Source organism: Rosa rugosa, chromosome 4 (assembly GCF_958449725.1).
Source record: "Rosa rugosa chromosome 4, drRosRugo1.1, whole genome shotgun sequence".
Lineage (NCBI taxonomy): Eukaryota > Viridiplantae > Streptophyta > Magnoliopsida > Rosales > Rosaceae > Rosa > Rosa rugosa.
This window is the reverse complement of record NC_084823.1, coordinates 54612240-54638421: the sequence shown is the minus strand read 5'-3', so window position 1 is coordinate 54638421 and position 26182 is coordinate 54612240. Positions and strand designations below refer to the sequence as shown.

The 26182-nt window shown below is 37.0% G+C and overlaps 2 protein-coding genes across 3 annotated transcripts; one reads left to right on the top strand and one right to left on the bottom strand.

Annotated features, from left to right (window-relative positions):
• Nucleotides 1-98: 98 nt before the first annotated feature.
• Nucleotides 99-18609, bottom strand: LOC133707424 (DExH-box ATP-dependent RNA helicase DExH14). 2 transcript variants are annotated; one of them, XM_062132991.1, is made up of 49 exons: nucleotides 18339-18608; nucleotides 18108-18169; nucleotides 17848-18016; nucleotides 17297-17744; nucleotides 17125-17190; nucleotides 16692-16796; nucleotides 16308-16601; nucleotides 15581-15697; nucleotides 15437-15496; nucleotides 14903-14974; nucleotides 14684-14800; nucleotides 14420-14581; nucleotides 13554-13619; nucleotides 13321-13473; nucleotides 13155-13238; nucleotides 12840-12914; nucleotides 12622-12753; nucleotides 12277-12342; nucleotides 11698-11763; nucleotides 11469-11591; nucleotides 10615-10764; nucleotides 10258-10470; nucleotides 9790-9945; nucleotides 9469-9693; nucleotides 9281-9382; nucleotides 9087-9167; nucleotides 8891-8971; nucleotides 8526-8729; nucleotides 8311-8427; nucleotides 8083-8205; nucleotides 7237-7326; nucleotides 6999-7124; nucleotides 6761-6823; nucleotides 6183-6271; nucleotides 5904-5994; nucleotides 5023-5172; nucleotides 4745-4936; nucleotides 4581-4646; nucleotides 3888-4043; nucleotides 3652-3795; nucleotides 3382-3449; nucleotides 3115-3280; nucleotides 2964-3026; nucleotides 2635-2730; nucleotides 2371-2538; nucleotides 1578-1748; nucleotides 954-1097; nucleotides 758-889; nucleotides 99-373 (listed from the first exon to the last, which is right to left on the bottom strand). In XM_062132991.1, the coding sequence occupies exons 1-49, from the start codon at nucleotides 18446-18448 to the stop codon at nucleotides 302-304; spliced, it is 6246 nt and encodes a 2081-aa protein (XP_061988975.1). In that variant the 5' UTR covers nucleotides 18449-18608; the 3' UTR covers nucleotides 99-301. The 2 variants fall into 2 exon arrangements, 1 of the variants encoding a protein (XP_061988975.1); XR_009845114.1 differs by lacking the exons at nucleotides 99-373; nucleotides 758-889; nucleotides 954-1097; nucleotides 1578-1748 and having other exon boundaries at nucleotides 2402-2538; nucleotides 2635-2752; nucleotides 18339-18609.
• A 1831-nt stretch (nucleotides 18610-20440) lies between these two features.
• Nucleotides 20441-24354, top strand: LOC133707428 (PLASMODESMATA CALLOSE-BINDING PROTEIN 3-like). The gene is made up of 4 exons (XM_062132995.1): nucleotides 20441-20626; nucleotides 21046-21282; nucleotides 21384-21417; nucleotides 23663-24354. The coding sequence occupies exons 1-4, from the start codon at nucleotides 20572-20574 to the stop codon at nucleotides 23991-23993; spliced, it is 657 nt and encodes a 218-aa protein (XP_061988979.1). The 5' UTR covers nucleotides 20441-20571; the 3' UTR covers nucleotides 23994-24354.
• Nucleotides 24355-26182: the final 1828 nt, after the last annotated feature.

Genomic DNA, 26182 nt, shown 5'->3' with positions numbered 1-26182 from the left:
GATGATCGAGATGAAGAAATTCATGCTAATTTTTCACAAATTTTTCTTTTCTTTGCATAGTCTAGTACCGTCTAGTCTAGTGATATTTTGGAAGTTCCTACGACTCAATAGACTAATTATTGTATATTCTCAATCTTTTATGTTATCTTCAATTGCACCTGTTACCATATACAATCTTGCTGACTATTTTTCAACAGTATGGACATGCACAACTAATGTCAGCGACTGATGTGCATATACAAAGTTATTATGCATGTACAAACTTGCTGACTGATGTGCAATGCTCTGGTTGCTGCCATCCTTAAAGTTCTGAAATTGAATGCTCTTGTTCGAACCCCAGATAACAATCTGATATTAAAATCAGTTTCATCCCCTGAAGAAAACAGCAAACAAAACTAAAGTATCAGAAAGATGTCCTCTCACTACAACATACGTAGACTTAGTGATAAAGCAAGACAATTCCACAAACTATAAACAGTGAGAAAAACATCAATAACAACCCAATCAACAGATCTATGCAACATACACACTAATAATTTACAATGCAACATAATTTCTTTACGCTGTCCAGTAATAATTTACAATACTACATAATTTCTTTACACTGTAGTTATTCCATTGTATTTACACTAACCCCTATTTATCTTTAGTGATTGTCTTTTGAAAATTACATATATACAGTTCCATTTCTTTAGACACACCATAATTAACAAATCGTAAGCATAGGTTATCAGTCAAATTGAAAGCTAGACAGTACCTGGAGAGTGGTTGAATCGGATGGTAACTCCATGTTAGTAACCAAGTGATCAGAGAAAGATACTCTCTTCAGAGCATATAGTTCCAACGTAGAGGTGTTCCCAAGGACCAACCACCATGCTTCATTTTTCACCTGTAAAAAGAATGTCAAGATTAGATTGGTGCGCTCATAACTAGTTTAGAACAAGAAGTTTTACCTTAGGAAAACGTGGAGTGAATGCTCTTGATTTATATTTCCTGAAATTGGTCTTCACCAATCTGATGTTTAAAGAGCAAGATTTTCCACCATCTTTCTGTAGAATTTTTAACTTGACTTCGATGCGTGGAAAGAGCTGCAGATCCTATTAGAACAAAAGAGATAGATGTCAAGTTACTGATATCAGTCGACATGCTTGATGGCCAATAAAGAGAGAGAGAAAAAAGCAACTATCTAATACTTTAATAACGTGACCAACCGACTTAAAGAAAGAAAGAATGGTCATGTTACGTCATCTATACGTCAGTTGCACGGTGGGAAAGCCAGGAATCAAGACTCCAGGGGATTGATACTTTCATGCATCACATATTCATCTAAAGTCTTTACATGCACACACACAATATATATATATATATATATATATATATATATATATATATATATATATATATATATAACACCAAACAAAATAGAGAGCTGAACACCTCAAAAAAAAAAAAGAAAAAAAAAAAAAGGGAAGATGGTTTTTTCGATTACTGGTCATAGTTCCATACACTCAAACCACTAACCCCACCCACCCTTCTCTTACCCAAACAAAAGTATCACATATCTTAGAAGTCCGCACCTGAAAGAATTTTGAAGCAGGGAAGTTTCCAATCATGTTCTGCAAAGTTGCCTTGGGAAGTTCCAATAGCTGCTGTATATGGAAGATTCCTCGTTTGCCGAGTGATTCCGCAAGTTCAACATTCATGCAAGGCAACATCCATAAGGAAGAATCCTCATCAAACCATAAGCCCTGAAAAAACCACAAAAGGATATGAGATGAGGCAAGGAGGCGGAGTCAATACTTTTTAAAGAACAAACCATCTAACCCAATGAATAATTGCAAAAAGATGACTTGACAATTCTATAAACTAATCAAAATTCACGCCTTAAAAGTGACTAAGATTTTATGGGGTCTCCTAAATGTCTAGTTAGCTCAATTCCGACCCTTCATCAGGCAAATATGACCACCTGAAAGGTAATAGATTCCTCTAAAAGTTATGTTGTAGGAAGGTATCTGTTTCTCTTGTTGATTCTTCTGTGTAAAATCCTCAAAAATACGTACACCTGCAATTTCTCTTTTGTAGAAGGTTCAAAGTTCAGGGCAGATGGCCCTAAAAGGTTTGTAGGCCTTTCACCTTGAGAGAAGCAAAAAAGGAAAGAAGAATTTTTCTTGGAACCAATGAAAAATTAAAATACCATCAACAACAATGAAGAAGACATCAACTAACAAAATTCATAGATATTCAGCATCTCTGACACGTCTAGCTAATCAACAGGTCTGTTATCTGTAGATATTCCCTTCTCCATTAATCTAAGCCATTATTTATTTTCATGATAATAATAGTTATAACTGTAACAACTAAGAAGAATACCTGCATGACCATCTGCAAAAGATGCATGCAAGTAACTGAACTTGAAAGCCACCCACTGTTGGCACATATATCTATCATGGCCTGGATAATCCGTATACTTTGATCCAAAACTGACTTCAAGTCTGTGACATAGTCAGTAATTGGTAATTCTAACTGCGAGAAATGTGCCTGAACAAAAAGTTCACAAAAGGTGAGAAATAAAATGAGGAACTAACAAAAAAACAACAGAAACTTCATGTTTGTTATGATGAATCTAAGTCTGACCTGAAATAGCAGATTTGCTTTGACATGTGGATCATCTAGGCGATCCTTATCCACTTTATATCGAACTCTCTCGGACAATGCCTCATTGTAATTTTCCTATTACCAAAGAAGAGAGTACCTAACAATATTAAGATACTTGTGTGTGTGCTGATCAAGTAAACTGGCAGCAAGGACTACTGTCGGCCAAAATTATTGGTTTCCAATGAAGAACTTAAGGTCCTCTTTGTGGTGTTGTAAAGAAAACATATGTAGTAGCATATTGTATGCAGAACATATTTATCTAAAAGGAAAACTAAGTACACATGTATCGACAAAAAGCCAATATTTACCTCGTTATGGCGAACAGGAAGCTCATCATATTCAGAAGCAGCAGATAGGATATGCAAGAATACCTATAACAGAAAACCTCCTTGAGCATTACAGAAGTGTAAAAATGAGAATTTGGAATACTGAATAAAATCTTCATGAACCGTTTCTTACTTCAAGAGAGGTATCTGAGCCAATGTTTGAACCAAACATCGATACAGTCAAGTAGCTAAGGTAATACTGGGATGCTATCGAACCCAGCATCATTGGCTCCACACTGTCTTCACTCATCTTGATGCATCCACTGTCTTCCAGATCCTCCAATGTGTTCTGCACTAACCTGCAGAAATAAATCAGCACGTAATCAAAGCAATTCCACCAAAAGAGATCGATGCATCCTGATAGAAATACATTTCATAACAAATGGGAATATACTATTACCTAGACAAATAAGAACTGAGAACTTCGGCATCAGTATTGTCCAAGCCATAGTAAGCCGGATTAAACATCTGCAGCAAAGAAATTTTCCACGTAAGATCTTGGACAGGCTCAACAAATAAATAGCACAATTATAATAAACACTAAAGGGTTTTAACTCATCATGTGTCACGGTGTCACAACAGTAATGGTAGAGACCAAGAATGTAGAATCCAATTCACATATTTGTTTCAATACTATTACACATACTTATCACAGATACCAAAACCATACCAGTCTGCGGAATAAATATGTCCACGTAAGATAATGCAATGCATCCTCTTTATGGCAAATTGTGCCAGAAACTATCTCCGCATTAATGTGATTATGCAGCTGTTCCCTCAGACTACTCTCGACAGGAAATGGTTCATATAAAAACTGCAATTCACAAAACCAAAAATTACACCATGATCCTAAAAGATATGCATTCCATTCCACTAACTATATAAAGTCACTGCTTCAAATTTGACCTTTTTATAGAAGCTCTTTTTGGGTTCATGAACAAGAATGACTGCTTTCCCGTGTTGATCAAATTGTGGGCGACCTGCACGACCCATCATTTGCAAGATATCTGTGATTGGGAAGTCGACATATCTTTTTGTTTTCCCATCATAAAATTCTGTTCCCTGCAAGAGAATATAAAATCCAGTCAAAATTGTTTCTACAAGGGTGGAAATCAGGAGTGTACAACGGAGAACATTTCATGCACAGCTACCAGAACTCTAATAATGTAAAACACATCCCAAATGCTTTGCTAAACACGGGTCACTGAGAAATTTAATATTAAAAAGCAGTAAAGGATGGTTACAACTTACAACTCCTTTTGGTTCTATTTCCCAAATTTTTCTTGTTGGTAATCTTTCATTTATCAAGACAGGATCCAATAGATCATTGTCTTCTAATTGAATCTTCCTCTTACCCAAAATATCTTCACAAAGTCCAATACCCCTACTAGACTTGTGCTTCAAATCCATAGAAGGAAGTGCTACAACCCTCAAGCCAAATTCTATACAATCTCACTGATTGATTTGAAGACTCATGTTAAAAGCATGATGTGAAATGTAAAAAAGATCCAAATTCTGAACAGCAAAAAACATCCAGATAGAAAGTTTCTTATACTGGGAAAAAAAATGTAAAACCATGTCACACAAGTATTGCCTTACCTTAATAATAACCAGATGCGCTGGAAGGTTTACACCCCATGCCAATGTGCTAGTACAAACCAATACCTACAATTTAATGAACAATACTTGATCAGTATAAAGAGTGAAAGGATATGATCATTGTTTATTCCTTTTCCTACTGTATTTAGGTAAAGGAGCAATGCCTGAATCTTGTTGTTTGCAAAAAGTTCCTCAACCAGGGATCTATCTTTGTCATTCAGACCAGCATGGTGTAATCCAATGCCAAATTGCAAGGTGTGCCTCAGGTTACTATCAGCAACCTGATAAAGAACCATCTGCAGTTCTTCTTCTGGTATACTAAGAAACTGCCTTGGATGCTCATCTGAAGCTGCATACTTTAATTACCAAAAGAAAAAAAATGATTAGTCATAGTTATTGAGTGCTTTGTATCCCCAGCATTACCATGGAGTTTCAATCCTACCTGAATAAGGTCCAATGCAGTAAGCCTTGTCTGGCGACGTGAGGAAACAAAAATTAGAACCGGTTTTGTAGGTGAATGGGTGCATATAGCAGCATATGATGGTTTGTTCATGCTATTCATCCTTGGACAATAGAACTTTCCTGGATATCCCTGTTTATAGAAACTGACATATTACTGCTATGAAGTAAACTATAAACATGCATAGATCAAGAGGAAGACGGTATAAATTCTAGTTAAAGTAGTCATATACACCCAACAATAGATAGCCTTGTATATCTAGCAGCAAGTGCAACAGGTTCATGCATTATTTCCCTTTATATAAGAAAATAAATTATTTTATAGTTATTTGAAAAGGAAAAAAATAGTCTACCAAAATAGTGCAAACCAACTTGGCAATATTCTTTCACTCTAAGTTAGGGATGGGAAAGGAGTGCCGACTCACATGTGCTTTGCTTGTGCATGATATGACTGCAGACTTGTTTTTGTAGGAAATCTTGTTAATCATCATTGTAGTCTTTTTATAATTTTAACATTATTAAAACAATATTTAGCTAGAAATTTTTGTCCTTGTAAGTAATATCATTTGTTAAATTAAAACTATGAAAGCTACATGACGAAATAATTTTGCAGCCGCAATTAAAACTTCTCTACAAAACCAAAAATAAGCACTGTACAAATTAATACAACAGACAGGAGAGCAAGTAATAAGAGAGACAGAAGATTAATAATAAATTGCAAAGTAACAAAATAAGGATGTCCATAGTGCTCATGAAAAGATATTGATATATCATAAAATGAAACAGAAAGAGCGAAGGTTAATACTACAGATAGCCAATTACTATTCAAGAACCAAATCCATTTGAAACACTAAATCCACTTACCTGGATATGAACTTCAAGAGGTACAGGTCTCACACTTGGTTTGAAATTGAAGAGTCCAGTTTCTCCAACACCCAACCAATCAGCTAAATCTCTATATAATTCAAAAGATATAAAACTTTAAAATTTTATTTTGAGAAAAAATTGACATGAGAATACTAAAACAAAATGTCTAAGTCTAGGACAATGAGAAATATAAGCATTGCAGAGATTCTGCAAAAAGAGCATGAACATGTGACACCTTGTGCAAGATACTAGGATCAAAGATACAGAGAGGCATACCCTGCATTTGCCAGAGCTGTAGAAAGGCCTACAAACCGTACTTCACGCTCTGTCTGTGAGGATATGTATCTCATCCTTGACACAATAACCTGAAACAATGAATCTGGGGTTAGGATGTTCACTGCATAAATGAGAGTCAACTACTCAAGCTAAAAGAACTTGAAATACAACACATATGACGAATGGAACAGAAACTATTGCGTAAAAGAATTATACAGACCCCGGTTAATTTATGACTTGACTACTATCATAAAAAGATGTGATTCTCACAACTAAGTGGAATCCAACAGAGGAGACTTCAGAGCTTGCCAATATTGATTTCTTTAATTTTTTATAATTTCATTTTTGACAAATTTAAGGAATAGCTACATTCAGTCCACATTTCAGTTGAATTGCATACTTAAGTTGAGTAGATAAAAATTCCAGAAGCATTTGAGATGAGATAAAACAAAATGGGTTAATACTAGCACTCAAAACATACATTTCACTGTACAATCCAAAAATATCAGTAAGAAGATACATAACATGAAATTGAAAGTTGTAGTACAGCTAAGAGCACGGAATTTTCAAATAAATACCTCGAGGATAGGCCCACGGTCAGCTCCCAACAAGTGAATCTCATCCAAAATCATAAGCCCAACCTACAGATAAAATCACAGTTTAAGATATGACTTCATATGATCTAGTAGAAAGAAGTGTAAAAAGAAAAAAGAAAAAGAAAAGAGAAAAAATTGAGAAGAATACCAATTAATGAAAGTAATACAATGCCTTCTTGAAAGAATAAAAAAAGAGAGGCTTATATGTAAATGATTGCACCTTTTTAACATAGGTTCGGCTATGCCAATTACGACTGATACCATCCCATTTTTCAGGAGTTGATATTATGATATCTGCTGACAAGATGGCCATCAAATCTGGAGTATAATCTCCTGTCATTTCAACCTGATAGAAAAGTTCAGTCAGTACCAGTACCACATGTTAAGATATAGCTATAAGCAAAATAAAATAATATAATAGTGAAAATATAGTAATAAATAAGAAAGAAAATACCAACCATTTTCTTCCCTAGCTGAGAGACAAGGCGCTTCCTCCAATCATTCATTCTTTCTCGAACAATAGCCTTCAAAGGTGCTATGTAAATGACCTACAGCAAACAATTCACACAAATAGCACTTTACAAAGCAGCATTCAAAACATGTGGTGGAACACATGCATCATATACCCAATGTTAACCCTCATACCAAGGAACCTTAATAACCGTTAACTATATACTGACTACAAAGCATATGCTTTGATGAAAATCCAAGAGAAAGCTGCTTTATAAGATAACCTTTCAGTAATTTTGTCCATCAATTTGACAAATGTAAAAGCATAAGACTTGGATTACTGAAAGTGATGTCCCTTTGTAGAGTTGCCCAGATCAGCAACTGATATCCTCTAAAACCAGCCCTTGCCCATTATTCTCCTAATAATTTCTTAAAATTTCACTAAATGGAACCTATACAATATACCCAGAAATTCGCCAATCCCACTTCGCAGACCTGGGCTTGAAACTTGAGTCTGGACTCTGGAGCCTCTTTCTGAACCCTACAATTAGACGACAGGAAATTCTAGCAAATGGCTAGGTGGGTAACGTGAGGGGGTTCACATCCCAGACCACATGGTAGCAAACCATGGCCCTGACCAAATCCATACAATATAACGAGCCTGCTGCAGTCTCCAAGCAAGAAAGTTTGCTGAGAACGAAATTTTTCTTCTTTTCTGAAGAAGGCCCAATATCGAACACTACTTCACTGTAATCCTCAAAATTTGTTTAATTTCTTTCTCACCAAACCACGATTCCAAAATAGTGTTCATCTAATTTTGTGCTGTGTACCATTAAGAAATGTGAATAACATACCTTCATATCAGGCTGGGTGTTGAAGAGACGAAGCATAGCAAGCTCAGCAGAAATAGTTTTTCCACTTCCAGTAGGAGCTCCCAGTAATACATTATTGTCTGTGTGATACAGCACATGGAAAGTCTGCCCCATTGCAGAAAAATTGTCAAGTTACTGAAATGTAATGGATACAGCCCAAAAGAGCAAAAATAAAAACAAATATAAAGGAGTACAATCGCCAAATCAAACCTGTGTTTGTATTGGATTAAAGTGTGAGAATTTGTACAATGCTTCATAAGCAGTGTTTCCAAGAGATGTCACAGGGAGAGGCTTTAAATCTAGCAGTTCTGTATGTGAAGTATGGGCCTGAAGAAAGCATACATGTCTGATGAGACAAAGCTTTTGGCAGGACCATCTTGAAATTGCAACCCAAAAAAAAAAAAAAGACGGTGAAATTTAATTACCTCTGGTAGTGTTAGATTATGGAAAGAAATGGTGTAGAATGCCTCTGCATGCAACCAAGAATCAGAAACAGCACGAATATAATACTGTGGCGGATGTGGCTCAAATATTGGCACAGTGAACGAGAGCTTCTGAGGTTCCCCTTTAGCCATCCGCTTTGTTAGAGTGAATAGCTCCGAGTGGTAGATATGATCATTCTCAGAATCCTGTTACATAGTTGAACAAACTCAATTTAAAATATATAAAGAGTAATTCTGCTAGTTAAATATGTAAAGTATATGAGGCCATGATCGAAGTGACGTAAGATTACTATCATACAGGCAATCATTCCTCAAATATTTAACAGATAGAGGATCCAGGTCTGCACCTCAACTAGAATCCACCAACGCTGGGCGGTGCCGTGAAAACGATCTTTCCATATAAAGTCTGGTTTAATATGCAAATCCACCTGAAAATTAAAATTAATCAAGTAGGATTTGAAGATGAAATTCTTGAACCATTAAAACATATTAAGTGAGGGAGAAACTAAAATATAAATTTTAAGGTTCACAACAAGAATTTACCTTTAAAACAGTTCTGGTAATTGGACTTACAGTTGCTTCTAACTGGATCCATGGAAAATATCCCAAATATTGCTTAACCAACTTCAATCACCCAAAAGAAAAAAGAAAAAGAAAAAGGCGTTGGACAAATTTCTAATAATTTGAGGCATACAGCACCACATGAAGTATAAAGCACCGCATTAAAGAACATATACCCTTCCTCCAGGTCCATAATTGACCAGTTTCCCAATCTCTTTTTCCTCCATATCATATAGGCGATCTAGATCAGCACCTCGTTCCTCAAGATTTCGCAGTATCTGTACAAAAAGAAGCATTTTACATTTTTGTCAAACACTGGACTATACTTTGAGTAAGTAATAGGATAAAGGTACAATGGACAAACTTGTGCTGAAATCTCCCTGTCAAATTGTCTGAAAGGATGTTGATGGGGCCAAACTTGGCGGTCCACCGCCTTGCAATATTCCAACATGAACAATGACATCTCACTCCAGCCTTTTCGCAAACAAATCTCAAATAAGGCCCGAATAATACGTGCCAAGCTTGCACTTATATATTGAGCATCAGAAACCAAAGAAAAGGTATCAATTGAGCCTCTAGATATGTACACCTGCCGAGCACATAAGTCATAAATTAGCCAACAAGTATTGCCTTTTCTGCCAGTTTCTAACTAGTATTTGGTACCAGTTCCAGAGCAAACAGCAACCTGAATGAGAACGGAAATCTTTCCATGTTTATTTGAAGGACCACCCCTAACTTCTACTGGACACAATTTTCGCACCAACATCTCAAGCTCATTTTGTTCCTCTTCTCGAATAACAATATTTTCAAATTCCGAGGAGTGGGCTACCATGTCAATTACCTGTAAGACCAGCAAGAAGAGTACAATCATATCAAACATCACAAGACAGTAATATTACCAGTCATGGATGGATCACCCATACAGTTTTCCTATGAAGACACGCTTTTAAAGGCTCTAGTGGGTTCCCTCAACTAACTCACACTACGAGTTTCCGGCTCATTCTTTTAACAGGAGCATGATCAGTCCATAACAAACAGCATCTCTAGGGGACATATTATTTATTTGGAAAGATACTTTTGTTGAAAACAATTGGGTGATGGTAATTTTGACCACACACAAATCCAATACAAGTTTATTAAAGAAAACAATTACCTCAGTCTCATTCATGTGACGTTTCAACATTTCATTGTAGGTTTCAACACTAGAGTATTGAATATAAAAGTGGCTTGCTATGCGACCAAGCTCTGTACAGTAAAAATTGCCACTTTTCTCGTCAAACCGCATCATTTTTGCTTTGTCAAGGGCACGCGCAGCATCTGCTACGAGAGATCTCTGCTTTAAACTCAAGGAAGGATCTGCCATAACCTGCAAAATGCAAAAGAAAATTTTCCTGTATAAGCACCTAAATTCAAGTGAACTAAGCATAATGTAGTTCGGAGAAAAGCCATCAACATTCAACGAGGGTCAACTGGTCAACTATATAGGTTAAGTGTTATCAACATACAGTACCTCCTCCCACGCGATACCATATGCCAAAGGGTTGAGCCTCATCCTTATAAAAAGGTATGTATATCCAAGCCATGCACAAGCTTCCTTGACATTGGTGACAGTTCCAAGTGCCACCTCTGCATTTAAATTGTCCTTCAAGGAACTAATGAACTGAAAATATAAAGACAATTTTTAAACAATAAGGAAATTAAAGCATCTTTGACAGTCTTGGATAAATCGAATGCACAAACAAGCAGAATTCAGAATTTAGAGCAAACAAGAATAGCTTTCCATTAGAGCACACATGAATATTATCAATATCACCACTATACTCATATTTTATAAGAGCCACAGGTAGAACCAGAACATGAATCTGAAATGTGAATATGAATTTCTATTGAAGCGTAATGAAGTTCTTGAACACACATCACACATGAGAGACATGAACCACCACTTAGTTGCACTTTTAGATCAACTAAAGCTGACTAGTGAGTAGTGAAAAATAAGAGAAAATAAAGCAGATAATCAATAACACAGCTTTCACCATCAGTTTCTCCCGAATTTATAGAAAGTTCCTGCCTGACATAATTCTCTTTTTTGTAAACTACAAAAAAGCTGAAATGTGAATGTGAATTGTGAATATGAATTTCTATTGAAGTACGCATAATGAAGTTCTTGAACACACATCACACATGAGAGACATGAACCACCACTTAGTTGCACTTTTAGATCAACTAAAGCTGACTAGTGAGTAGTGACAAATAAGAGAAAATAAAGCAGATAATCAATAACGCAGCTTTCACCATCAGTTTCTCCCGAATTTATAGAAAGTTCCTGCCTGACATAATTCTCTTTTTTGTAAACTACAAAAGTACCTGACTTTCAATAGGAAGTTGACTCGTCAGCAACCGCAGATAGTAGGCCAGCTTGTCATGAGACGTGATTATAATACCTTCACCACTTTTATCGAATTGAGGTCTCCCAGCCCGTCCAAATATCTGAAAGCCAGATGTCATGAGTACAAAAAAAAAATAATAATAAAATAAAAACAGATGTCAAAGTTTACTTGAGAATCGAGATAAGAGCAATGGTTAAGAGGCTTACCTGCATAACATCAAGCATTCCCAGGTCTCGCCACCCACCAGCCTTTGGATCATATAATTGGGTCCCCTGGAAAAGAACGCGAGATACTTTATACTTTATGCATAATATTTTGTATATTTTTTTTTATGTGTAGGATACAGGAACTATTGTAATAAACAATCAAATTGTGAAAGATAAACAAGAAGTCAATGCGTCACAAGATTTCATCAACAAAAATTCTTCCCATTCTTGAATTACACTCAAAAGGTACATCCCTAAATTAAACTGAAACAGTATCGTTTAGTAGAAATCTTGCCATTAAAGTTATTTACATTGTGAGAGAGAGAGAGAGAGAGCAATGTCTAAACTTAATATGATATACTATGGAAGAATTTCTCCTTTATTAAAATGTCTAAACTTAATATGATATACTAGAGACAGATGTAAAAACTCTTCAACAGAAAGAAACAAAAAAAAGGCGACAAATTTATAGTCCATTTTGTCACATCTTGTGGCTTTATAAAATTGCAGTATATATGCTCACTAAATGCAAGACTTAAGCGATGGACATATATAATACTTTTGGATAGATGCTCAAACCTTTATCACAACAGTGTGAGCTGGTAGATTTACGCCCCACGCCAAAGTTGCTGTACAAACAAGTACCTATAAAAAGAAAATAACAGAAGACACAAATGCTTCAACCAAAAAACAAGCATAATGGTACATGCCACATCATGTAATCAGGCTGGAAGATCTTAGGAAATGTAAATGAAAAAAAAAAAGTATTAGAAAATAAATAAGTGAGATTTTTTAGTGAATTTTATGTGGTACGTCCACCTCATTTGCCACATCAGGTGGTTTAAATGTGTTGCATGAAAATCTTTAACATTATACATATAAAATTGATGGTATGATGTACGGAAGGAAACTAGATGTATCTACCTTCAATAGTCCATCAGAGAAAAGGCGCTCAGTCAGACCTCTATCAGAACGTAACATCCCAGCATTATGAATTCCAATTCCGAATTCAAAAAGTTCAACAAGATCTTTGTTTCTGGATTTTACAACTTCCCTCTGAAATGCATAAAATGGGACATCTATGAACAAAAAGAAAACAACACTACTACCAATAAAATGCAGAAAATCAGGGATTTTCATGCCTGGATCAATGAAAATTGTGGGTGCTGATCATTCTTAAAGAGCTCCAGTCCTTCAAATTTGCGAGCAAGTTCAACCTGCCAAATAAGTCATATCAGTTGATAATGGGAAGCAACATATAACACACATCACATAATGACACTAAAGAAATCACATAAGAGAAAAGAAAGAGTGCAAATACAGAGGGAGTTATCTTGCAGCAAGAATGCATACTGGTCTCGCTGATTCATTGGCATGAACAACCAACCTAGTTTCTTATTAACACTTGCAAACAAAAATTTCAAGCCAAAACAAATCCAAAAAGATAAAGCACATACCAGCTTCTGAGCCGTTTTTGCTGTGTCCTTTCGAGAATGGACAAATACCATTGCCTGATGACCTTGCCTTAGTGACTCCACAACCTGGCCGAACAAGTATTTAATCAATCAATGATCATTCCCATACATAAGTGGCACAAAAGAGAACCTCCCAGGAAGCACAGACCTTCTTGTAGCATATCTCATTCAACAATTCAGTTTTGGCTGAAAAGTTTGTCTCACTAATACCAATATACTGTTGTGCAAGGGGCACTGGACGATAGCTAGAATCAAAGTAGAAGAGTCCTGCCTCTGGATTCACTCTCAGAAACTGTGCAACCTACATTATTATAAAAATAAGTTCAAAGTATGGCAGTTGAAGGCAACTGAACAGATTATATTAGTAAGTGGCCAAGATACCTCCAAATAGTTGGGTAGAGTGGCGGAAAGTCCCACAATGCGTATCATTGACTGTGAAGACTCCACCTGTCACACATAAAAAACAAAACCAAAAAGAAAAATCAAAACATAAGAAGAAAATACGTAGTTTGCAGGCACTCATAACATGCAGCTATCACATAACACTTCTGAAGAGACAATCCTCTTCTGGATGACTTGACAATACATTTTCATTTTTATTTATTGTATAATTGTAAGCTTGTTATACATTGTTGTCCTCATCCCTTATAAATTAAACTCCAGTGGTAGTGTCATATGGTAAGAAAGGCCTGGTTGAAGTAGGTCTCATTCACCCACTATTTGCTGATTAGCAAGGTGAAACTCTTGGTATGCATAATCATGAGCAAGATGGATTTGCACAATAGGAAGATGCTAGTTCGATATACATTGTTGTTCATTCCCTAACAGCAGAGACATTTGGCCATTTGGGCCCAGTGGATGTTTGGTAACCTTCTGAATCTCTAATCTCTCTAAGTTGGAACCAGTTAAATAAACACAGAACTTAGAAGTCACAAATAAGTGGAAAAAACTAAATGCATTGAATGATTCACCAAAAATTCAATAGATTAAACTTAGAACTTTCTCAAAATATGCATTAAGCACATGTGTAGTGTATTGGCCCAAGTTAAGAATTATGGTAATGAGAAGGGAAAAGAATTCTCCCTTTACTGTCAACCAGACATCAGAAGATAAGGACCAAGAGCCGGCAAGTATATAAAAGCATCCTTCATGCGCATAAGTTAATTGTACAAATTGAATCAATCACACTTAACTGGTACAATAATTATTTAACAGCACAAAGTAAGACATTAATGATTAAACATTACCTGGCGTAAAGTCCGAGCAACTAGTGCCTCAATTACCGGGCCTCTATCATCATTCAAAAGATGAACTTCATCAATTATTAGGAGCTTCACCAGCATTGAAAGTGACATGTCGCTGCTCTTGCGAGTAATGACATCCCATTTCTCAGGTGTTGTAACTATCATCTGAATAACAAGATACGAAAAAAATTAGTTTGTAACAGTAATAATATTAGTTTTTGCATGCATGTAACAACCAACTGAGCCATCAGAAGTTGATCAATTGACCTGAGTTTCTTCAAGTTCATTCTTAGAAAGTTGCATGTCTCCAGTAAGTTCTCTCACAGTCATATTTAATGGAGATAACCGATGGCTAAAAGTTGATGTGACTTCTGCAGCTAACGCCTAGAAAAAGAACATGATTATAAGTGACAAGTCACTAAGCCAATGCCCACTTCCTGCCCTCACCCACTCAAAAAAAGCAAGAGAGTAATATATGGGAGGAACCTTCATAGGTGCAACATAAACTATTTTGAACTCGTCTTTGTGCAGGTAACCATCTTTGAAGTGCTGTCCAATCTGCCACCAAATGCCTCAGTTACTATCTAAATCTGAAAATGGATCCTAAACGACAGTAAGGAATACTTAACCATGCAAACACAATAAATTGAATTCTACATGAAAGGTACTTTACTATACATAGCGCCATAACTAAGGCAGCCAATAGCTTAGTTTTCTTCTTGCTTTTTGGCAAGGTGATATTTTGAAGAGATGAATTCTCTTGGAAAATATATTATATTATTATAATATTTCCCAGCTCAAGGACTATGACTGTATGACAAGCCTCTCCCACATCCCATACGGAGGAGGAGGACTGTGCAATGAGCCTGAGTTCAATCATAGATAACAAAAACAAAAGTGCAAATCTTTGACCATTTCCAAGTAACAAGAAAAAAAGGGTCTACTTTTTTTGGGTGCCTAAAGAGAAACAGTATAATCACAAAATGCATATTAGAAAAACAGGAATGGCAATCTTTGCACCTCATGTAGAATGGAAATCATAGCTATGTTTGTTTTGCCAGCTCCTGTTGGAGCACAAACCTGCAAGTTTATGGAGAACAGATTCAGACACATACTTTCACTACAATGGTTTGCAATTCACAAAATCGGAATAAAATATCTTACTAGTATATTCTCATTTGTGTAGTACACAGTATGATATATGCGGCTCTGAATGCGGTTCAAAGATTTGTATCCACGAAAAGCAGCTTGAGCAAACTCATCTAACTCCGAGATCTCAATCTGACAACATATGATAGCGAGCACAGATTGCAAAGGAGAAATCAAGGTCAGAAGTTGATGAAATGCCAGGGCAATGGCTATTTGTTAAACCACAGCAAATGCAGAACTTATTAAGGTCAGTTTGCCACTCAACTCCAATTGCATCACAAACCCATTTTAAGGAACATAAGTCCATACAATTATCTACAAAAAATTGCATGCTTCATATGATTCTTCTAATGAAAGTACTATCTAAAGGCTTATACATGTCAAACGCATTCTGTTCAAGCCTCCTTTAGAGAGAAAATGTACAAAAATAGCATGCGTTTCCAAGTAGTTTGTATGATAAATTTAGCAAGCCTATTCATCAGGTAAAGGAATAGACAGGTTTAGTACTTCATTATTATGAAGTACATAAGATAATTATTATGAAGAACAGGCATCCCTCCCCTGGTGTTCACTTCTGAATTACCTAAAGGTCCCTATTAAAGTCATTTCTTTTGTTTATTGACTTGGTTATGTAACATTGGAAATCTAATTATTAAATATCTAAGTAAAAGCATTGAGAACCAGTAAATAAAACTGGAATGAGAGTCACGAAGTACAATGAACACGAACTGCAAATGGATACCAGCTTTTCTCCAGGTTTCATTTGTGCTCCTGGTGTAGGAGGAATTAGGACCTCCTCATACCCCTTGTGGTGCTTCCTCTGAGTTCCTTGCGGAAGAGCATTAACCGCTATCCCTTCACCAAGGCCCGATAGATCATCAAAAATATTTTTTTTCTCACTTGCTTGTAGTAGAGAAGAAAAATTTACAGCAGCCAGATCACTATCAGTGCCATATTCTGTTCCTCGTCTATTTCGCTTTTCCTCTTTGCGCCGAAGCTTATCAATCTGCCGTTCAGATTCTGTTTGAACAGTAACCTGAAAGACAAGTGAAATTGTTTGATGCCACATGTTGCTCTTTTATGATATGTAGTAATGGGAACAAGTTTTAAACAGAACCAGCTCTACCTGTGTGCCATAACTAGGCATGCGAGGTTGAGAGGTCAAAGACGATTTGTCAGATTTCATTACTAGTAACCCATGATGGATAGCATCAACAAGTCCCTTTCGATGCTGAGAAATTTAAGAGAAGAAACGAAACAAGAGTTTAGCTGTAAACTCATCAAAAAGTAAATCTAGAATGGACTTCTCCAACAAAAGTCCATTCAATAACTAAGAATTAAGTATTGATAAGACCAAATCTTTGGAGAATATATTTTGAGCCTTTTCTACAAAATGAATATGTACATGAAGTGGCGAGAGAAAGATCCTGATAACACACGTCAGGAAATCAAGACTACTGTGGGAAGAGATTTTGTTTTGTAGTGTGTGTGTGTTGAAGATGAACCATAAGGAGTATCTAAGATCAATCTAAACAGTACTAGAATATTTAGATTCTTACTGATATGAGGTCTTGAACAGTTTCAAATGCACTATCCCCCACAAGGTCCAACAAGTCACCTGCTATCTTTATTGAATAAAACAAAAAAGAGCTTACAATCAGAATGAAATGGAATTAGTTGTGTAGAAAAGCTCAAGAGTGAAACCAACATATATGAACTATTAGCCAGTACCTCGTCACCAGGTTTGTCAGAATCAAGCACCCGACAAATGGCCATAGCCAGTTCATCTCGAGAAAGCTGTGTAGTACTTTTTGTTATCTGATCACATGCATCTTGTAGCCAAGTCAGATCGATGCTGCGCCCATCAGTAGCAGAATGACCACCACTCAAGCCACTGTGACCATATGATCCTTCATAATAAGAGGAAGGTCCAGCGGTTTCCTCACAAAATGACTCCGCATCATCCAAAGAAACATCTACCAAAAACCGAGCCGGAGGATGAAAAACAAGGTCGGCACCAAATTCTGCATCGTCATGAGATCCATTTACAGGCCTTTCTGAAACAAGTGTAATCCCATGATCACTAGACCGCATCCCACAAAGTCTCTGAGCTAGAGACGCAACTTTCCGCATGTTAGCATCTGAAACTGTGTGCCCCAAAAGCATTTGCACTTCCTGCCTACATTTCAAAACGATAAATGCAATGCATAGAGTCGATTACACTTCCAAACTAATGACTGATTAAAAAAAGAAGATTAGTTATTCGGAAACAGGATTTATACTTTTTTCCGGCAAAATTTGTTTCAACACTGCCTTCCTCCTCCGGTCTGTCAAAAAGCCGGTAAACAACGAGTGCCACCTCACGAAACTCCTCGGATTGAACTTCTCCATCTATCAACTCCACCACAGCTCCAATAAACTGCTTGTAAGCTTGCCGCAGCTCATACGAAGCTGCTCCACAAATTTCCAAATTGCATTAAGATCAAACACTCCCAAATGCACAGCTAACATTACATCAACTTCTTAAAACATAAGCCATTACCTTCCTCCCATCTATGAACTATCTTTCTCGCAAGCTCCGACTCATCAACTGAGCTCGATGATCTATACACACATCAAATACAAACATTTCCAAACATATATTAAGCATCAAGCACAAGATCAAAGGCGAAGTAACTAGCAAAATGACTACTACAAAGTCAAATTTCGATTTCGGACCAAAGCGAACAAAATTTCAACTACAATCAGACGCAGTAAATAAAATCAAACATACTGGCCAGGCTTGGTGTGGTTTTGAAGGATGAGCTTGCGCTGCAAATAGGCCTGGTCGACGTCGAAGGGCTCCCTCAGAGAGCTAGTCAATCGCGGAAGCTGAACCAGCATTGTTGAATTTTTCGCTCGGAGAATTTTGCTTTCCGTCTACTTGTTCCGGTTTAGGGTTTTGCTTCGGGGCGATTACGGCGCGAAATTGAGGAGGGAAATAGAGCTCCGGAGTCTGAAGCGTTTCTCGGACTTTTGAGTTTTGAGAGAAGAGGAAGCTTTACTGTAACTTACAGGTCCTGAACCGGTTAACCGGTTTACGGCTTTTTGGGTTTGGGCCAGCTATTTGGTGAAAGGTACCATTAATCGGGCCCAATAAAAAGTTGAGAGTAATCGAGGCCCGGGTCGTGAAGGAAATTGTTTCATTGGGCCAATCTCTCCCAAGTTGATTGGACCTGGGAATCTCCCATCCGAACCAAAACAGACCGTAGTGTGTACGTGTGGTCCATTTGTATAGTGGTTTTATTGCCCAATAGGCCAATACCATTTTAATGTTCACCATACGGTTCAACCTTAGAACTTTTTAACAAATTAAAAAAAAAAGTCAAAATACTTTCGTTTCTAAACTAAAATCATGGACTATAACACAATGGGTTTTTGAGGAAAATTTATTTTCTTTAATTTCTCACCAATTTTTTTTCACCATCAAATTATGGATTTTAAACACTTCTCCAACTGACGGAACTCAAATTTTTTTAAACGATTTTTTCAAAGTTGAAAATAAAAAATTTGTTTTAGAAAATCTAGTCACAGTTTTAGTGTTCCGTCTATTTGAAACTCTTTTAAAAATCATGCTCTATAAATTGTGAGCTTATAACACATGATAATTTCAAAAATAAAATGGTAATTAGAGGGGTCCAATCATGCCAATAATGTCAAGATCTATTTTCGTTTAAATCATCTCATGTCATAATCTCATAATTAGTAAAACACGATAGTTTCTCCATTTATATATTTGTAAGTTGTAGCCTAATCTAGGGTAAACAAAATAGCTAAAATAACATCGATATTTTATAGTGGGGTTAATTAGGTTATATAGAAACCACTGCAAGTGGCCTAGTGGTTCTTGCTTAGTTGGGTGTGCTCCCCAACCTAAGTTCGAACCCCGAAGCTGTCAAAGTGGCGAGGCACTGTGCTGCAATGCACAGTTGGAGCATTTCACATGCGCCGAAGGGGTTTATCTTGGGCCTAGGAAGCCTTTGGGTTCCCCTTGACAAAGTAAAAAAAAAAAAAGGTTATATAGAGACAAGCAAATATCAAGTGTTAGAATACACAGACTTGTCACACTGTGAGAAGAGAAATGAGAATAAAAGCAAGACAGACGAGTTGAAGTCATGCAAAGTTGAATCTACTAATTGTGGCAGCAAAGTCACACGTCAATTACAATAACTTTGTGGCATGTTTTAGTCATATGAATGGCTAGTGCTTCTAATGCATTATTCTTTCTTCTTCAAGTAAAATGAATAAATTCAAACTCAAATGAACACAATTCGTAGATTACTTTATCTCAATCTTCCACCCTCCCCTCGTCCATCTAACCTTCACTACCCTTGAGTTTGGTAAAAGAATATATACACTTGCAATGTAAGAATGCATGCTGATATGATGCAAATATAAGAGTGAGATTACAGATTACAGGATCCCAATAATATGTTTTCCCGTATACAAATAATTCCCAGGTAAACCGTAGAGTACGCAGTACATATGCATGCACAGCTAGCTAGCATTATTTTCGTATCTGAGCACCGCTTGGAAACCCTACGAATCTGGACAGACACTATATCCGGGCAGTCGGCTGTGTTAATTAGACTGTTTTACTAGTCCCCATGCCACCACACCTTGTCGATTTTCAAAACTGTCAAAAAGGTTAAAAAGAAGCAACAACAACTGAACGATCTACAGAGACAGCAGGACACGAAAAAAAACAGAAAAGCACTTACAAAACGACACGACGTTCGCACAGTACGTCGCCACTACCGCCACCGTCAAGTTGTCCACATCACACCACTATCTTACAAATTCAGTTCTCTCTCTTTTGATATTAACCCCATTTCTCTCACTCTACCCAACACCACTTCTCTCTTTCTCTCTCTCTCTCTCTCTCTCTCTCTATCTGGTTTGAGCTCACCACCATTATTGTTAGCTTCCTCAAACACTTGCCACAAAGCTCTCTGTTCAGCTCAATCATGGGTGTTCTAGCTTTTGCAGCTTTGCTTTTCTTGGCCATGGCTGGGCAGTCAAGTAAGCCCTTTGCTCTTCTTTAGATATTCATCTCTATATATTTTCCCTATTTTCTTCTTGAGGCATGAAAAAACATAAATCAAGTAGTTTTTTTTTTTTTTAAAGTATGATATTTTTCATTACCAGTAATGTGTGGATCTTTTGTAGATTTGAAGACATTTTTTGTTGGATAGGTTCTTAATTTGAAGACATTTTACCCATTATTTGTTTTTTTGTTTTTGTTTTAATTTCCAACATTTTCTTGTGCTAGAACTGGTTCTACAAGATTCGTTCTTACCCAAATCTTGTTTTCAGCTTTATTCTGTAGGACAAGAAAAATCTGATCTTTTGCATTTAGATGTGCAAGTTCTACCTTTTTATTGTGAAAGTTTATTCCTTTTTTAATTTTAATTTCCTTTGTGGGAGTACTACTATTTTAGGTGCCAATTGGTGTGTGTGCAAGAGTGGGAGTGATGCAGTATTGCAGAAGACATTGGACTATGCCTGTGGAGCTGGGGCTGACTGTAACCCCATACATCCAAATGGGGCTTGCTACAACCCTAACACTGTTAAAGGTCACTGCGACTATGCTGTCAACAGCTATTTCCAGAAGAAGGGCCAAGCTCAAGGCACCTGTGACTTTGCCGGCACCGCAACCCCTGTTACATCCGATCCCAGTAAGCCTCCATTGCTACAATTAATACTCCGTTTCCGTATTCTTTTTCAGATCAGTGTGGTAATTAACCAACTCTTTACATTGTTCTTTGGTGATTTACAGGCGTTACTGGTTGTGTTTTCCCATCTAGCGCCAGGTATGATTTTTGACCCATTTTTATGTTTTCCAGGGATATTACTTTTGCTCTGTTCCAAGTGTTTTCACATTTTGATTTGAAGAAGACCACACATTTCATAAATGATTGAAAGGCAAAATATAATGAAGAGACAATAAGTTACCAAGAAGCAATCTGCATTTACTTCTCATACCTACAACATTACCCTTTAAGAGTCTTCTATTTACTTCTTTAGCTTTCTAGTTGAGTGTTATGAACCGATGGGGAGGACAACATTATTTCTACAAAGTCTTTGTTTATATGGCTGAAACTAATTTTTTTTATTGTCATCTAAAAAAAAAAAGAAGGGTTTTTATGCACATATTAGGTTCGCAAGATTTGATTTTTGGGTATTTAAGGTAAGGGCCGAAGCTTAGGTAGTTTACCTTTGTCTTCTGTGGTAGTGTTGGGGCCTCTAAACTAAAGAGCTTTCCTTTTATTCAAATATTTCTCCTGGTGGGATAGGCATCTTTGCTTTTATCATTGAAAAACGGTGCTTTCTGAAAGAATGATAATTACTTTAAATTATTTTTGGTTCTGGTTACGTCAATTAGCTCATGATAAACAACCAATACACTCCTCTTCCTTTTACGGTTTCACCCCTTTTTCCCCAATCTGAATTGAGTCGTGAGTATTTTGACTAGTATTGTATTGCATGATGATGTCCCTGACCACTTCCCCCTCAATTATTGGTGGGGGAGCTCCTTCATTGTGTGTAATAATTCTGAGCTCCTCATTTCTACAAAAGGTGCTACAAATAGCTGGGATCCAATGCTTTTTTCCTAAAAGGTTTAGTCTTTCTGAATTGAACAGTGCAAAGGGTAACTTCTTACTTCCCCCAAAATTACAAACTGGTCCTTTGTTCATTCAACTATGATAGGACCTTTATTTGCTTTTGGGTAAACATACAATGCCGTATTTACATTGTGGGATCTGACCCATGGTCAAAAATTCAAAAGTAATGGCCACCATGCACTGTGGTGAAAGGGTTTTTGTCTACATTGTGATGGGCAAAACTTTGTCCCTTATAAAAAGCATAGTACAACTTTCATAGTGGGACAAGTATTCTGATTATATGATAAAAAAAGCTTTGGGGATTGGCAAACTTTTTGAGATGTGAGCCAACTTTTGAATTCTCGACGGTTGTGCCTGTATGTGTAGTCCCAGTCCGCCGTATTTACGGGAGTACTCCTCTAAACTCACTTTTACCTTTTTTTTTTTTTTTTTTTTTTTTTCCTAAGATAAAAATGAATAAAAAAATTATCTTGGTTTCAAAATATATAGTTAAAACTTTTTGTTTTTTGTTTTTGTCTTCCTTTGATGCATGCATCTTATACTTTAACGAAACTCTAGCAAATACTTTTGCTTTCCTTGATTAAAAAGCTTTCTAGGATGACCTTTGAGGCTATGCCTTAATCTACTTAGCAGTGACCGATGTAGTTTTCACACCTCACACAGCACAAGTATGCTTATGTGGTTTAAAGTCTTTGACTGTAATCAACTAATTTGACTGGCATATTGCAAGATTCATACACTTTAATTAATTATCACCTCCCAACAACATAAGGTGCTTTGATGGATAGGATATCAATACATTGATATTTCGGAAGTCAAAATAGTTTCATTGTAATGTAATGATATGAACATAATAGTCTTTTAATAGAAGTGCCTGATCTTGTAAGGGAATGATATGATAATCTTTGAGTCCACTGCGAGTCTGCAAGTCCTATAATTCTAATAAAGCTCAAAGCTTGCTTTGCCAGCATCTCTATAAGGCTTTAGGAAATTAGAATATATCTGCATCTGCAATGCCATACTTGTTCCATTACATGATGGAGATATTCATCCAAAACATATTGTCATAAACTGTATTTGTATATCTTCATGGCTGAAAATGATTTAAGAATGGCATGACTTGTATATTGATACTCTGAAGCTGCGAGGATTTAGGAAATATATCAATATATTTGTTAAGTTCTGGCAAATGACCTAAGATACTAGAGTTAGTTAACATGATCATGTGGGGCCATAATTACATATCCAAGATTGAGGAATAGGACCTGTACTTTGAAGAGGAGAAATAATAATGCCAGATAGTTTCTATTCCACAATATAATATTGGTTTCAGTTACTATGCTTCTGATGTTCATGGGCTTTCTACTTGCATTTTGGCAATTTTACTTTTTGTGGTTGTTGTAATAAACGCTGTTTCCTTTCTTTCATTCAGCTCTTCCGGCAGTACGACTCCAAGTACCGGCACAACCACCCCAAGTACCGGCACGACCACCCCAACCACCGGCACGACCACCCCAACCACCGGCACAACACCCACAAGCACCAACACAACACCAACAACCACCGGAACAACCACCGGAACAACCACTGGGACAACCACCGGTGCCACTCCTTACACTGCAACTCCTGGAGTATTCGGAGTAGGGCCATCTGGAGCTGGCATCACGGATGACAGTGCTGGGATTAGACTCATTGACACTACTAGTTTGTTCTCTTCTTCCGTAACCTTATTCTTTTCAAGCTTGATGCTTTGGTGGGGTTGATATGAAAACTTAAGAGGTGGGGTAGGGCTGGATATCCGAGATGATGCTATATTTCAATATGCAGTGGTATATGCATGTGATGCTGCTGTTGATTATAGGTGTTCATTTAGGGACAGCCTTGCTAAGTTTTTGTTTTCTATCTCCATCCTACTATGATCTATGGGGCAAAAGTGCAGGGGCTTTTGATTCCTTTTGGGTGGTGTTGCTAGTTGGACTATGGAAGCATATCTTTGTGTCTTCAACTATCTTCGGTTTTTGTAAATTAGATCTAATCTGAGTGTACTGCTAGCTAGTGTATTAATTTGATGAGTATTTGGCACTCATTGGTATTAAGGTTATATTTCTCTCTTAATTATTATCATTTTGTTTCTTGTGTTGGGTTCTTTGTGATTATTGTGCCCCACTCTGTGCTAGCTAGGGTGTACATATATATTATAATGATTGAACCTTGGTAGTTTCTTGAGCTAGTCGTTGTTAGATCTGAAACGTAAACACCATGCCAAGGTTAGATGAAAGTGTGGATAGATCTACTTTCACTGTAATTCGAAGTGTGACATGACATTTGACAGATAATCATGGAATAATTATTATGCATATGATAACTACATAAGCCGTTTAAACTTTAGAGCTCGAGCTTAACGGCTATATAGTGGTTCTTGCAATTTGCTTACTTATGGAGGACTTGAAGGGAACAAAACATAACTGGGATATCTCTGCAAAAGTTGCAGACTCCATTATATAGTTCTCTGGTCCACCTTGATAAGGTTGGTACTATATAGTCTTCAGTTAGCGTAGAGCTTTCAATGAAGCACTAATTGGCTCACCAACCTCACTGTATATTGACAAGGAAGCTCACCACATATTGAGAAATGAAGGCTCGAAATAATGTGGTTCTCAAAACTCCCACTTTGAAGCTTAAATGAAGCAACACCATATGCAAGTTGCAACACACCTTGAACCGAACCGAACCGACCTTAATTCTCAGTTTAACCTTACGACCTCGGTAAGAAAATGTGAGAGATTGCAGGATCAAAGAAAACTCAGCTCACATGGTGCCACATTTTTATAATGAAAGTGTACTCTATTTCCCATTTACTAGTATCTTTCTAACCCAATTTTTTATCAGTCAAGAAAAAAAAAATTGCAATTTTTATAATGTGCATGCTTTTACATGGTCTGACATATCAGGATGTCGATCGTTATGCACTTGTACTCCACATTCTGATTTTTGAGTCCAGGGTTCTTGAATATACAACTAATTGTTCAGTAGAATATTTTGAAGTAGTCTCTGATTTTTCATTTCTTATCATACACTTGAATATTCAGATTCCCACTTCTTTCTTTGTCAGCAGACTCCACTATATATTATAGGCACTACTCTTTTAGAATATGCCAGAAAGTGAGAAGCATCCTCACTCAACTCGGCGGTAGAAAATGCAAGAAGACATTTTGGTATCAAAATTGCGCATGTAAAAGAAGAAGAAAAATCGTTTAGCATTTTGGTAATTTGAATTTAATTGTTCTAATTAGCTGTGGATTTACTTGTTCTTTGTTGAATTGGGTGGATTCTCCCTCAACTTATTATAGTAGGCTAGGTTGGATTAGTCGACTTTTCTCTCTGCTAGGGTTTCCCTCTAGCGAAGAAACTGATCGAGTTTAGGCTGCCATGGCGGCGGGAGAAGCGGTGGCTAATCATGTACGAACCGAGGCGGCTGTGGCGAATCTGATTGGGGGTGGCGAGGCGATCCATGATCCTTTCTTTTATCTATGTGGATGTCTGCTATCTCCGAAGCGCGTGGTGATATCATCATTCTCGGCGGCGATCTCTGGTGTTTGGAGATTGAAAGAACGTGTTTTGATCTGGCAGGAGGAGGGAGGTATTTTCGTTTTCTAGTTCAAGGAGCAGGAGGCGAAGACCCATGTCCTCAATGGCTGCCCTTGGTTTTATAACAATTCAATGTTGTTGGTGGCGGATTACGATGGTGTTCGTGTTGTGGATGAGGTACCGTTGCGCTACCTTGAGGTTTGGGTGGTGGTGACGGGGCTACGTATTGTTATGCATAATGAACGAGCCCTAACCTTAGTTGGAAATGATTTGGGGCAGTTTGTACGGTTTGATCAAGCGGCAATGGTGAGGAAGGATCCGATTAAGAGGATTCAGGTGATCCATGATGTACGACTTCAGCTCA